The sequence below is a fragment of the Lipotes vexillifer genome, unplaced genomic scaffold, assembly GCF_000442215.2.
Source record: "Lipotes vexillifer unplaced genomic scaffold, Lipotes_vexillifer_v1.1 scaffold153, whole genome shotgun sequence".
Taxonomy (NCBI): domain Eukaryota; kingdom Metazoa; phylum Chordata; class Mammalia; order Artiodactyla; family Lipotidae; genus Lipotes; species Lipotes vexillifer.
In genome coordinates, this window is record NW_006774670.1 from 3,250,633 (window position 1) to 3,263,760 (window position 13,128).

The following is a 13,128-nucleotide window of genomic DNA, read 5'->3' on the forward strand; positions in this document are numbered from 1 at the left end:
TACGCGGGCCCCTCACTGCTGTGGCCTCTCCCGCCGCGGAGCACAGGCTCCAGACGCGCAGGCTCAGCAGCCACGGCCCACGGGCCCAGCCACTCCGCGGCACGTGAGATCCTCCCGGACCGGGACACGAACCCGCGCCCCCCGCATCGGCAGGCGGACTCCCAACCGCTGTGCCACCAGGGAAGCCCCTTGATAGATCTTTTGAAGCACATTTTTTTTTTAATTTTGAGGAAGTCCAATTTATCTGTTTTTTTCGGTTACTTGTACTTTGCTATCATATCTAAGAAACCATTGTCAAATCCAAGGTCATAAAGATATTTTCTATAAAAATAGTTTTGTAGTTTTAACTCTTAATTTATGTCTGTGATCTGTTTTAATTTTTATATATGGCATGAGGTAGGGATTAAACTTTGTTCTTTTGCATATAGATGTCCAGTTGTCTCAATACCATTTGTTTATTTCCTCATTGATTGTTTTGACACCCTTGTTGAAATGAGTTAACTGTAAGTATGAGAATTTATTTTTGGATTTTCAGTTTTATTCCATTGCCTATACTTATGCCAGTATCACACTGTCTTAATTATTGTAGCTTTGTATTAAGTTTGAAATCTGGAAGTATGAGTCCGCCAAATTTGTTCTCCTTTTGCAAGATTATTTTGGCTGTTCTGGGTCTCTTGAATTTCCATATGAATTTTAAGATCAGCTTGTCAATTTCTGTAAGTCGGCTGGGAATTTTATAGTGATTGCATTGAATCTATAGATTTATTTGGGGAGTATTGTCATCGTAATATTTAGTCTACCAGTCCGTTTATAGGGGATGTCTTTCAATGGTGTTTTGTAATTTTCAAAGTGTAAAATTTGCATTTCTTCTGTTAAATTTATTCCTAAGCTTTTTATTCTTTCTGATGCTCTTTTAAATGGACTTATTTTTTAAATTTATCTTAGATTGCTCATTGCTACTATATAGAAATACAAGTGGGTTTTACATATTGATCTTGTATCCTACAACCTTGCACAACTCATTAGTTCCAACAGTTTTTTAGTGCTTTCCTTAGAATTTTCAATATACAAGATCTTGTAATCTATTAATAAAGGTGGGTCTACTTTTTCCTTTCCTATATGGATGCATTTTCTTGCCAAGTTGCCTAGCTGGAACCTCCAACATACTGTTGAATAAAAGTGGCAAGAGTGGATATCTTTCTGTGGCTCCTAATCTTAGGGGGAAAGCTTTCAGTCTTCATTAAGTATGATGTTAGATGTTGTTTTTTCATACATGCCCTTTATTCAGGTTGAAGAAGTTAATTTCTGTTCCTAGTTTGTTGAGTGTTTTTTTTTTTATCATGAAGGGGTGTTGGATTTTGTCATTTTTTTTTCCTGTGTATGTTGAGACATATGGTTTTTGTCCTTTATTCTGTTAATATATAGTGTCCTCCATTAGTTGATTTTCTGATGCTGAGTCAACCCTGCATTCCTGGAATAAGTCCCACCTCATTGTGTTGTATAACCCTTTTTATATGCTGCCAGGTTAGGGTTTTTAATATTTTTGCTGAGGATGTTTATTTTCTTGAGATGTTGCTTTGTATTTTTCTTCTGATATTTTTGTCTGGCTTTGGTACCAGGATCATACTGGTCTCATAGAATGAGTTAGGAAGTATTCTTTTGTGAGTTTTGGAAGACTGAATAATTGGTATTAATTCTTTTGTAAATGTTTGGTAGAATTCACCAGTGCATCCGTCTAGACCTAGGCTTTTTATGCAGCTTTTAAAAAATTACTATTTAATCTCTTGTTAAAAATGTCTTAATGGGCTTCCCTGGTGGTGCGGTGGTTGGGAGTCCGCCTGCTGATGCAGGGGACGGGGGTTTGTGACCTGGTCCGGGAAAATCCCACGTGCTGCGGAGCGGCTGGGCCCGTGGGCCACGGCCGCTGGGCCTGCGTGTCTGGAGCCTGTGCTCCGCAGCGGGAGGGGCCACAGCAGTGAAAGGCCTGTATACCGCAAAAAAAAAAAAAAAAAAAGTCTTCACATTTTTCTATTCTGTCTTGAGTCAATTTATGTAATTTGTGTCTCTCTAGGAATTTGTCCATTTCATCTAAGTGATCTACAGTTGTCTGTAGTATTCTCTAATAATCCTTTTGTTTCTGTAAGGTTAGTAGTAATGGCCTCTTTCTCCCCAGATTTTAGGCATTTGAGGTTGTTTGTGTCTCTCTAGGAATTTGTCCATTTCATCTAAGTGATCTACAGTTGTCTGTAGTATTCTCTAATAATCCTTTTGTTTCTGTAAGGTTAGTAGTAATGGCCTCTTTCTCCCCAGATTTTAGGCATTTGAGGTTGTTTTTGTTTCTTTTGGTGAATCCAGTTTTATCCATTTTGTTGATCTCTTCAAAGAACCAATTTTTGATTTCATTCGTTTTTTTTCTCTATCACTTTTCTATTGTTTCATTAATTTCCATTGTAATCTATTATTTCCTTCCTTCTGCTTGCTTTGGCTTGCCCTTGATGCTTTTTCTATTGTCTTAATTATTGAAATCTTTATTTTTAATATAGGTGTTTACAGCTCTAAATTTCCTCTAAGTATGGCTTTACCTACATCCCATAAATTTGCTATGTTGTATCCTCATTCTCACTCATCTCAAAGTAATTTTTAATTTCCCTTGTGATTTCTTCTTTGATTCATTGGTTATTTAGGAGTGTGTTAATTTCCATCTACTTACGAATTTTCCAAGTTTCTTTCTATTATTGATTTCTAGTATCATTGCACTGTGTTCAGAGGACATACTTTATATGATTTAAATCCACTGAAGGTTATTGATGCTTGTTTTTATGATCTAACATATTTTCTCTCCTGGAGAATGTTCTATGTGAACTTGAGAAGAATGTATATTATGTTGTTGGGTAGATTGTCCTAAGACATGTTAGAACTAGTTCATTTATAGTATTATTGCTACAGTCTTCCAGGATTTTGTTCTTCCCATTATTATATATTCAATATTCATTATTATATATTCAGTATTCATTATTATATATTATAGTTAAATTGTCTATTTTTCCTTCATTTCTGTCAGTTTGTTTTTCATGTATTTTAAGGCTCTGTTCATTGCATATACATTGATAACTGTTACATCCTCCTGATGGATTGACCCTTTTATCATTATAAAATGTCCCTCTTCATCTTTAGTTATATTGTTTTAAAATTTCTTTTGTCTGATATTAGTATATATTTGTCTGATATTAGTATAGCCCCGTGAGCTTTCTTATGGTTGCTGTTTGCATGATAAATCTTTTTCCATCCTTTTTTTGAAATAGTACATTTATTTTAATACAAATTCTCTTACGTATATAGATTGTTTTAAGTGAATTTTTAAAAAATTTTATTGCAGTATAGTTGACTTACAATGTTGTGTTAGTTTCTGCTGTACTGCAAAGTGAATCAGTTATACATACACATATATACACTCTTTTTTAGATTCTTTTCCCATGTAGGCCATTAGAGTATTGAGTAGAGTTCCCTGTGCTATACAGTAGGTCCTTATCAGTTATTTCATATATAATAGTGTGTATATGTAAATCCCAATCTCCCAATTTATCTCTTCCCTCCCCTTACTGCCTGGTAACCATAAGTTTGTTTTCTACATCTGTAACTCTATTTCTGTTTTGTAGATAAATTCATTTTTACCTGTTTTTAGATTCCACATGTGAGTGATACCATATAATATTTGTCTCTTACTTCACTCAGTATGACAGGCTCTAGCTCCATCCATGTTGCTGCAAATGACATTATTTTGTTCTTTTTTATGGCTAATACTCCATTGTATATATGTACCACATCTTCTTTATCCATTCCTCTGTTGATGGATATTTAGGTTGCTTCCATGTCCTGGCCATTGTAAATAGTGCTGCAGTGAACATTGGGGGCGCATGTATCTTTTCAAATTATGGTTTTCTCTAGATATATATGCCCAGGAGTGGGATTGCTGGATCATATGGTAGCTCTATTTGTAGTTTTTTAAGGAACCTCCATACTGTTCTCCATAGTGGCTGTACCAATTTACATTCCTACCAACAGTGCAACAGGTTTCCCTTTTCTCCACACCCTCTCCAGCATTTGTAGATTTTTTGATGGCCATTCTGACTGGTGTGAGATGATACATCATTGTGGTTTTGATTTGCATTTCTCTAATAATTAGTGATATTGAGAATCTTTTCATGTGTTTATTGGCCATCTGTATGTCTTTTTGGAGAAATGTCTATTTAGATCTTTAGCCCATTTTTTGATTGGGTTGTTTGCTTTTTTGATATTGAGCTGCATGAGCTGCTTGTATATTTTGGAGATTAATTCCTTGTCAGTTGCTTCATTTGCAAATATTTTCTCCCATTCTGAGGGCTGTCTTTTCTTTTTATGGTTCCCTTTACTATACAAAAGCTTTTAATTAGGTCCCATTTTTTTTTGTTTTTATTTTCATTACTCTAGGAGGTGGATCAAAAAAAGATCTTGCTGTGATTTATGTCAGGGTGGGGTTTTTTTAAGATTATTTTTCATGTGGGCCATTTTTAAAGTCTTTATTGAATTTGTTACAATATTGCTTCTGTTTTATGTTTCGGTTTTTTTTTTTTTGGCTGTGAGGCATGTGGGATCTTAGTTCCCCAACCAGGGATTGAACTGGCACCCCCTATGTTGGAAGACAAAGTCTTAACCACTGGACTGCCAGGGAAGTCTGCCAAAGAGTGTTCTTCCTGTGTTTTCCCCTAATAGTTTTATAGGATCTGGCCTTACATTTAGGTCCCTAATCCATTTTGAGTTTATTTTTGTGTATGGTGTTAGGGAGTGTTCTAATTTCATTCGTTTACATGTAACTGTCCAGTTTTCCCAGTGCCATTTATTGAAGAGACTGTCTTTTCTCCATTGTATATTCTTGCCTCCTTTGTCATTTTTTCCATCCTATTTTTTCCATCCTTTTAACCTTTTTGAATCTAAAATGTACTCCTGTAGAAGTATATAGTTGGATCTTGTTTTTATCTAGTCTGACAGTCTCTGTTTGGACTTTTTAAACCATTCACACTTAATGGTATTATTGACATAGTTGGATTTACTTCTGCCATTTTACTTTTATTCTATATGTCTGTCATTTCTGTTCCTCTATTCCTCTTTTACTTCTTTGCTTTGTGATATGTGAATATTTTCTAGTTTAACATTTTAATTCCTTATAGTGAAAAAATCATTTTTGAGTTATTTTCTTTGTAGTTATTTTAAGGCATATACATCTTAATATAAATCATAGGTAGATTCTGATAATTCCAGTGAGCTATAGAAAGACTACTCCCATATAGCTCTGTTCCCTTTTCTCCCTTTTGTGCTATTATTATTATATATGCAAAATCTAATAAGTTACAGTGACATAATTATTACTTTATATAATTTTATGTCACAGAAGATGTGAGAGGAATAGCAGTTGTATATTTATAGCTTTTGTTACATTAACTTTCATTTTTACCATTTCTGTTTCTCATTTATTCTAAATCCTACCTTTCCTCAGATATCAAACAGTATCAGCCACAAGGATGGAGACCAGGTTCTGTGTATGGTTGTTAGTTTGTGCATGACACAACTAAGTTACCATTCACATTGCTGATTTGTGTTTGAGAGTTTATTGGCAGATGGCCAAAAATGGACTTGTTCTAGTAATTTCAGTATATGAAGTTCAGTAAATTACAGTTCTGTCCAATTAAACTTCCTGTGATGGTGAAGTATTCTATATCTGCATTTTCCAACATGGGAGTCAGTAATCACATGTGACTATTGAGCACTTGAACTGAATTTTTAATTTATATTTAGTTTTAGATAACCACAGCTTATAGTCTCAGATGTCCCTCTTTCTTAGCCTTGTAAAGTAGATTGAAAGAAAGAACCCCAAAATCAGTGCTGATAGTTTCATACGTTATAAAACTCATGGACTGAGCCACGGGAATATTTTTTTAAAGAAGTTGTTATATCTCTGTCAGCCATCTAAAAACTCAAATGCAGATAGACAAAGATTTGATACAAACACTTGTGTGGGGCATTGGCCAGGAGATGGGAAGTATACAGAGCACTTGGGGCACAGTGGGGGACCCCATGCTCTGTGCCTACACCTCACTGAATGCCATGCAAACAGCCAGTAAGGAGGAGAGGTTGTTTTTTCTGCTTGTGGGAAATAAAGGAAAAGAAGAAATCTTCAAAGCTACAATTAGAAACATTTAGCTTATGCAGACAGCAGTTGAGTAAAAGGAATGAAACCCATTCTGCTCTCCATAGCAAGTTTTTCAAAGAGTGTACTTGTAAAAGTTTTTTTTACAGACTCTTTCCTCATCGTCTTTGAAGTAAGGAGATAGAGGATCCTATTATCCTCACTTCTCAGTAAGGCATACCTTTCATTGTTTTCCATACATGTTTTTTCAGATATGTATTCATGAAAGCCAAGCTGCTTAGAGATAAGATATAAACAAAATGTCTCTGTGGGATAACAGGTTTCTTTTTCTTTTTAATTTTTATTTTTTACAGAAATGTAGCTATTTAACTTTGGGTCAGTATATGTGAATGCCCATTATGGTTTTCCCTTCTCATATTGAGACATAACAGTAAAATTATACACTGTTATTTGTCTCAGATAATGTAGTAACTATATCCCAGCTGCTTTCAGACTTCTGAAATCCTGTTACCATTTCAATATAATGAAAGCCTGAATTGCAAAGCCTCTGATATTTAACATTTCATTTTGTCTGGGGCCATGTCAACAGTATAATCAGGAACAAAAAAAAAGTATAGTGTTCATCCCCAAACCATCATGGGATTTAAAAAAAAAATACCTCTTTAGATTGATCTTAAAAATCATTTTCCCTCTGCAAGGGAAAACATGCTGCAAAGAGAAAAGTTAGAAGTCAATTAGCTTAATATTGTGAATATAAAAACCTACGCATCAATGGATTTTTCACACAGGTGAATTAACGCTGCCTCATCCATTGGTCCCCAGGTCATAGATCTGTACTGGGGAATCGATGAAGATGAATGGGACAGCCCTGAGCTCCAGAAGACCCGCATGAAGCTGCTGGAGGATTGTTTGAAAACTTCTGCAGGTCCATGTTTTGTTGTGGGTATAAAAAAACTTAATGCTTTCTATTGTAGATGAACGTGAGAATTCTTGATTTGTGATTCTTAAGGGGCTTTTAGAATGGGGAAAAAACCTTGCTTTTCTGTATTTATTTAAAATTCTTAAACTGTCTCGTTGCCCTCAGTGTGTGAGGACAAAATCCTCCCCTTTCCATAAGAAGCACTGCAAATTAACAGTGAATAATTTGAAATGGTAATCAAAGGATTGACTTGGGGTTGACAACAATTTCCACAACACCTTGTGATCAGCAGTAAGGCTTACTGTGTTAGTCCTCCAGTAATTATCCTAATTTTCCTTATATTTTATCATGTAGTATTCTATCCTAGTATCTGTTTCTCAACATTAGAATTTCTGGCATATTTTTTAAAATACTGTGGCAGAAACATTGTTAAAGTAAACCAAACATACAGTCTCAGATCTGCCAATAGGAATTGATACCCTCTGGAAAAAATTTGTTTTTTTCGGGGATTTTCAGCTAGAGATGTTGAACAGGAATATTATTATTAGTTTGTCATTATTTTCTAAAGAATATCCACTCCTCTGTGTAAACACAGTGGTGGTAAGAAGCAGGTCACTCTATGGCAGGTGATGTGCAAAATCACTGCCTCAGTTACCTTATCCTGAATCCAAACAGCTCCTACCAATTGATAGGGAAGTTGGCCCTTTCGACACAGGATGTTCTGAGGCTGATGGATGACTGTTAAAATTACTAGTGAAGAAAAGGTCATATCTTATATTTAAATGCTAGGTTCAGTGTATCAGTAAAAGTTTTTAATATTTATTTGCATGTCCATCTATATTCAACTCCACATAAGATGTAAAGTACATAAAGTCTATAATATTTTTAGTATGTGGATAAATTATTCATTTATCAACCAACTACTTACTGAATGCTGTTCTGTGCCAGGGGCTGCTCTTAGTTCTGTGGCAAGTTGACCCATATGAAGTGGTCATTTTTTTAGGCCAGTTTCTTATGATTTAATGTTAGAATTGAACTAAAAGGTAAGACTTTCTACCCTCATGGAGCTTGTGTCGTTATGTGGGGCTAAGAGGAGAGGGCAGGCAAAGATCAAATAAGTAAAATAAACAATAATCAGATGGTGACAAGAGCTGTGGAGAAAAATACAAAAAGGAAGGAGGAAAGGGAAGAGCAGTGAGGGGAGAGACTTCTTATTTTCCATAGAGCAGACGGAGAAGGTCTCACTGATAAGGTGACTAAGGAGGGGAGACAGGAGGAGGGAAGAACCGACTGGATATTCCAGCTCAGAGCTTTCCAGGGAGAGGAGTGGGGAACATGCTTGGCACGTTTAGGGAACAGGAAGCAGGCGGGTGTGCCTCAAGCAGTGTGAGCAGAAAGGGAGAGTGTGGGAGTGGAGGCCACAGCATGGGGTTTGCCATCTTGAAGTTGGCTGTAAAGATTTTACTTGCACTTTGACATGAGAAGCGGAGTGTGTTGAGCAGAGGACTGAAGAGATCTGACTCACTTTAAAGCCTACAACTGCTGGTGGTCAGACAGAGGGCAGAGCATGGAGGAGACCCATTAGAAAGCTAATGCAATATGCAAAATAAGAAGAATACATGGTTGGAGGCAGGTTGAAGAAAGAATGGACATCTAAAAACAGTGTCTTGTGGTCTAAACAGACTGCAGAAAGTCCTGAAATCCATACAGATATACAAAGAGCTAGTAGTGGAAGAGGAATTAAGACTCTTTCCCCTTTATTTTTGTTTCTGGCACTTATCACCACTTGACATGTTATTTATTTGTTTATGCCTTTCACCACCACTACCATCACCCACCAGAAATGGAAGCCTCATGAAGCCAGGGATTTTGTTTTGTTCACCGCTGTATCCCCATACCCAGGACAGTAGGTGGTCAATAAACATTCATTTGATGAATGAATTAAAATATTTGATAAATGTAGGACTTCAGTTATAGATTTGGTGGTGGAACACTCAGGAGAGAATCTTAGGGGATTAGGCAAAACAAGGAAAAGAGATCATATCATGAAGATCCCTGTGTGCCATGTTACAGTTTTAAATTCCATCTTTGCCTAAGCAGGAGCCAAAGAACATCTTTAATCAGGGAAACAACAAAATCATATTTGCATTTAAAAAGTAAACTCTGTCAGTAGTGGGGAGAATGCATTTGAGATGAAGGAGAAAAGGCAGTAAGGGAGCTACTACAAAAGGCACTGAGAAAGGGAATTCCCTGGCTGTCCAGTGGTTTGGACTCTGTGCTTCCACTGCTGGGGGCCCAGGTTCTGATCCCTTGTTGGGGAACTAAGATCCCACAAGCCAAGGGAGCAGATGTGGCCAAAAAAAAAAAAAAAAAAGCCTGAGGGACAAAAAACTCTTGGACATAAATCGCAGCAATATCTTTTTGGATCCTAGATTAATGGAAATAAAAACAAAAATAAACAAATGGACCTAATTAAACTTAAAAGCTTTTGCACAGCAAATCATAAACAAAAAGAAAAGACAACCTACAGAATAAGAGAAAATATTTGCAAATGATGTAACCAACAAGGGATTAATCTACAAAATATACAAACAGCTCATGCAGCTCAATATCAAAAAAAAAACCTAATCAAAAAATGGATTAGAAGACCTAAAGAGACATTTCTCCAAAGAAGACATATGGCCAAAAGGCACATAAAAAGATGTTCAACGTCACTAATTATTAGAGAAATGCAAATCAAAACTATAGTGAGGGGGCTTCCCTGGTGGTGCAGTGGTTAGGAATTCACCTGCCAATGCAGGGGACACAGGTTCGAGCCCTGGTCCAGGAGGATCCCACAGGTCACGCAGCAGCTAAGCCTGTGCACCACAACTACTGAACCTGCGCTCTAGAGCCCATGAGCCACAACTACTGAGCCTGCCTTCCACAACTACTGAAGCCCATGCACCTAGAGCCCATGCTCCACAACAAGAGAAGCCACCGCAATGAGAAACCCACGCACTGCAATGAAGAGTAGCCCCCACTCGCCACAACTAGAGAAAGCCCGTGCAGCAACAAAGAGCCAATGCAGCCAAAGATAAAATAAATAAATACATTTATTTAAAAAAAAAAAAACTATAGTGAGGTATCACCTCACACCAGTCAGAATAGCCATCATCTGAAAGTCTACAGATAAATGCTGGAAAGATTGTGGAGAAAAGGGAACCCTCCTACACTGTTGGCGGGAACGTAAATTGGTACAGCCACTATGGAGAATAGTATGGAGTTTCCTTAAACTAAAAATAGAGCTATCATATGATCCTGCAATTGCACTCCTAGGCATATGTCTGGAGAAAATCATACTTCAAAAAATACATGCACCCCACTGTTCACAATAGCCAAGACATGGAAGCAACCTAAATTTCCACTGACAGATGAATGGACAAAGGGGTGTGTGTATGTATGTATGTATGTAAACAGACATACAATGGAATATTACACAGCCATAAAAAAAGAATGAAATAATGCAATTTGCGGCAACATGGATGGACCTAGAGATTATCATACTAAGAGAAATAAGCCAGACAAAGAGCAATATCATATGATATTGCTTATATGTGGAATCTAAAAAAATTGATGCAAATGAACTTATATACAAGACAGAAACAGACCCACAGACATAGAAAACAAACTTGTGGTTACCAAAGGGAAAAGGTGGAGGAGAGATAAATTAGGGGTTTGGGATTAACATATACACGTTACTATATATAAAATAACCGACAAGGACCTACTGTATAGCACAGGGAACTATACTCAATATTTTGTAATAACCTATAAGAGAAAAGAATCTGAAAAAGAATAGATATATATGTATAACTGAATCACTCTGCTGTACACCTGAAACTAACACAACATTGTAAATCAACTATACTTCAATGAAAAAGGAGCCTGCAGAACACTGGACAAGAACATGATCACACAGGACGAACTAGAGATGAGGCTGGCAAGGTAGGCAGAAGAAGCTAGGTTATGGTGTTCTGTGTTGCCCTGTTTTATGGAAGATCAAAAAAGAGAAACCATGCACTGGAAAAGATTTTAGATGAAAGACGAGGATTAGTTGTTTGAACATACTGAGTTTAAAATTACTATGGGATGTATAAGTGAAGATATTAAATAAGCAGTTAGGAAGAAGGTTTAGAGAGCAGGGGAGAAGCTGGGATTCATGTTGCAGGTTTGGGAGTCAGCCTAACATTATAGGTGGTAGAGCCATGGTTATGAATAACATCACATAAGAGTACAGTTGACTATTGAACAATGAAGGGGTTAGGGGTGCAACCCTCCTGGCAGTCAAAAATCTAAGTTATAATTTATAGTTGGCCCTCCATATCCGTGGTTTCTCCATATCTGTGGATGCAACCAACCATTGATTGTATAGTACTGTGGTATTTACCACTGAAAATACTCTATATAGGCAGACCCATGTGGTAAGTCAAGTTTTTTAAGGAACCTCCATACTGTTCTCCATAGTGGCTGCACCAATTTACATTCCTACCAACAGTGTAGGAGTGTTCCCTTTTCTCCATACCCTCTCCAGTATTTATTATTTTTGATGATGGCCATTCTGACCATCGTGAGATGATAAATCATTGCAGTTTTGATTTGCATTTCTCTAGTAAATAGTGGTGTCGAGCATATTTTCATGTGCCTTTTGGCCATCTGTATGTTTCTTTGGAGAAATGTCTGTTTAGGACTTCTGCACTTTATTTATTTTTTTGCAGTACACGGACCTCTCGCTGTTGTGCCTCTCCCATTGTGGAGCACAGGCTCCGGACATGCAGGCTCAGCGGCCATGGCTCACGGGCCCAGCCACTCCGCAGCATGTGGGATCTTCCCGGATTGGGGCATGAACCCGTGTCCCCTGCATCGGCAGAAGGACTCTCAACTGCTGTGCCACCAGGGAAGCCCTTAAAGTCCTTTTTAAAAAAACATTTAAATAAAAATCTACAGCCTCAGATTTTCTAGATATATTTTGCTTGCACAATCAAGAATTCTTTACATTAAAATTAAGCTTGTCCACTTTAAATCAGCTAGACATCATAGTTCTAAGATGGGTTCCATTAATAAATTGGTTCCAATAGATGTTCCAATAATAAATCACTTGATCACCACCAAAAAAAGTTAGAATGGGCAAACATTAAAAAATATTGTTTAGTGCTTCCCTGGTGGCACAGTGGTTGAGAGTCCACCTGCCGATGCAGGGGACACGGGTTCATGTCCCGGTCCAGGAAGAGACCACATGCCGCAGAGCGGCTGGGCCCGTGAGCCATGGCCGCTGAGCCTGCGCGTCCAGGGCCTGTGCTCTGCAATGGGAGAGGCCACAACAGAGAGAAGCCCACGTGCCGAAAATATATATATATATATATATATATATAGTTTAAAAAAGAAACGCTAGTTATCTCACTGGTAGCAGCCAAGAGAGCTGTTTAGTTAATTGTTGCTAATATAGAAAATGTTTCCACAATAAAATTTTATTAATACATAAGCTATTTTCATAGTTTAACTACTTCACAGCCTATGTAAAATAGCACATTTTTTGTGGAAAAAGAATTATGGAGAAAGGAAAGTGAACTGGAGAGCAGTTGACCTCCTTATAACTTAATTGGTAAGAAAAATGTTCACTTAAAACTAGGACTGTAACAACCTAAAGAGCTAATAGAGCTATGGAGACAAAAATGATTAAAATTTCCAGAGAGGAGTCCTTCCTTGGTGAGCTGGTTTTACAGACAGAGGCATCCCAAAAGCATCAGCAGTTGTCATCATGAGACATTTGCTGGGCATTGGGCAACATGGATGATAGAGAGCTGGGATGAAAAAGCAGAGTAAGTTCTTCCACAGTCTTTTGGTATTTAGGAGACAAAGTCCACTAGAACCTAAGAGGAGTATTCAAAGTTCTTGCCATTGAAACATTTTAGTGCAAAGAAAGCTGAATCAAACTATAATAACCTAGTTGTACCCAGTTCAAATACTGAATGGACTGACATGATTAGCT

The 13,128-nt window shown here is 37.3% G+C and overlaps 1 protein-coding gene across 1 annotated transcript in view; it reads left to right on the forward strand.

Annotated features, from left to right (window-relative positions):
* NWD2 (NACHT and WD repeat domain containing 2) overlaps nt 1-13,128 on the forward strand; it is a 202,674-nt gene that overhangs the window by 101,406 nt on the left and 88,140 nt on the right. The window contains exon 3 of the mRNA XM_007449400.1: nt 7,004-7,120. Coding sequence (XP_007449462.1) covers nt 7,004-7,120 — 117 coding nt within the window. The remainder of the gene's footprint in view (nt 1-7,003; nt 7,121-13,128) is intronic.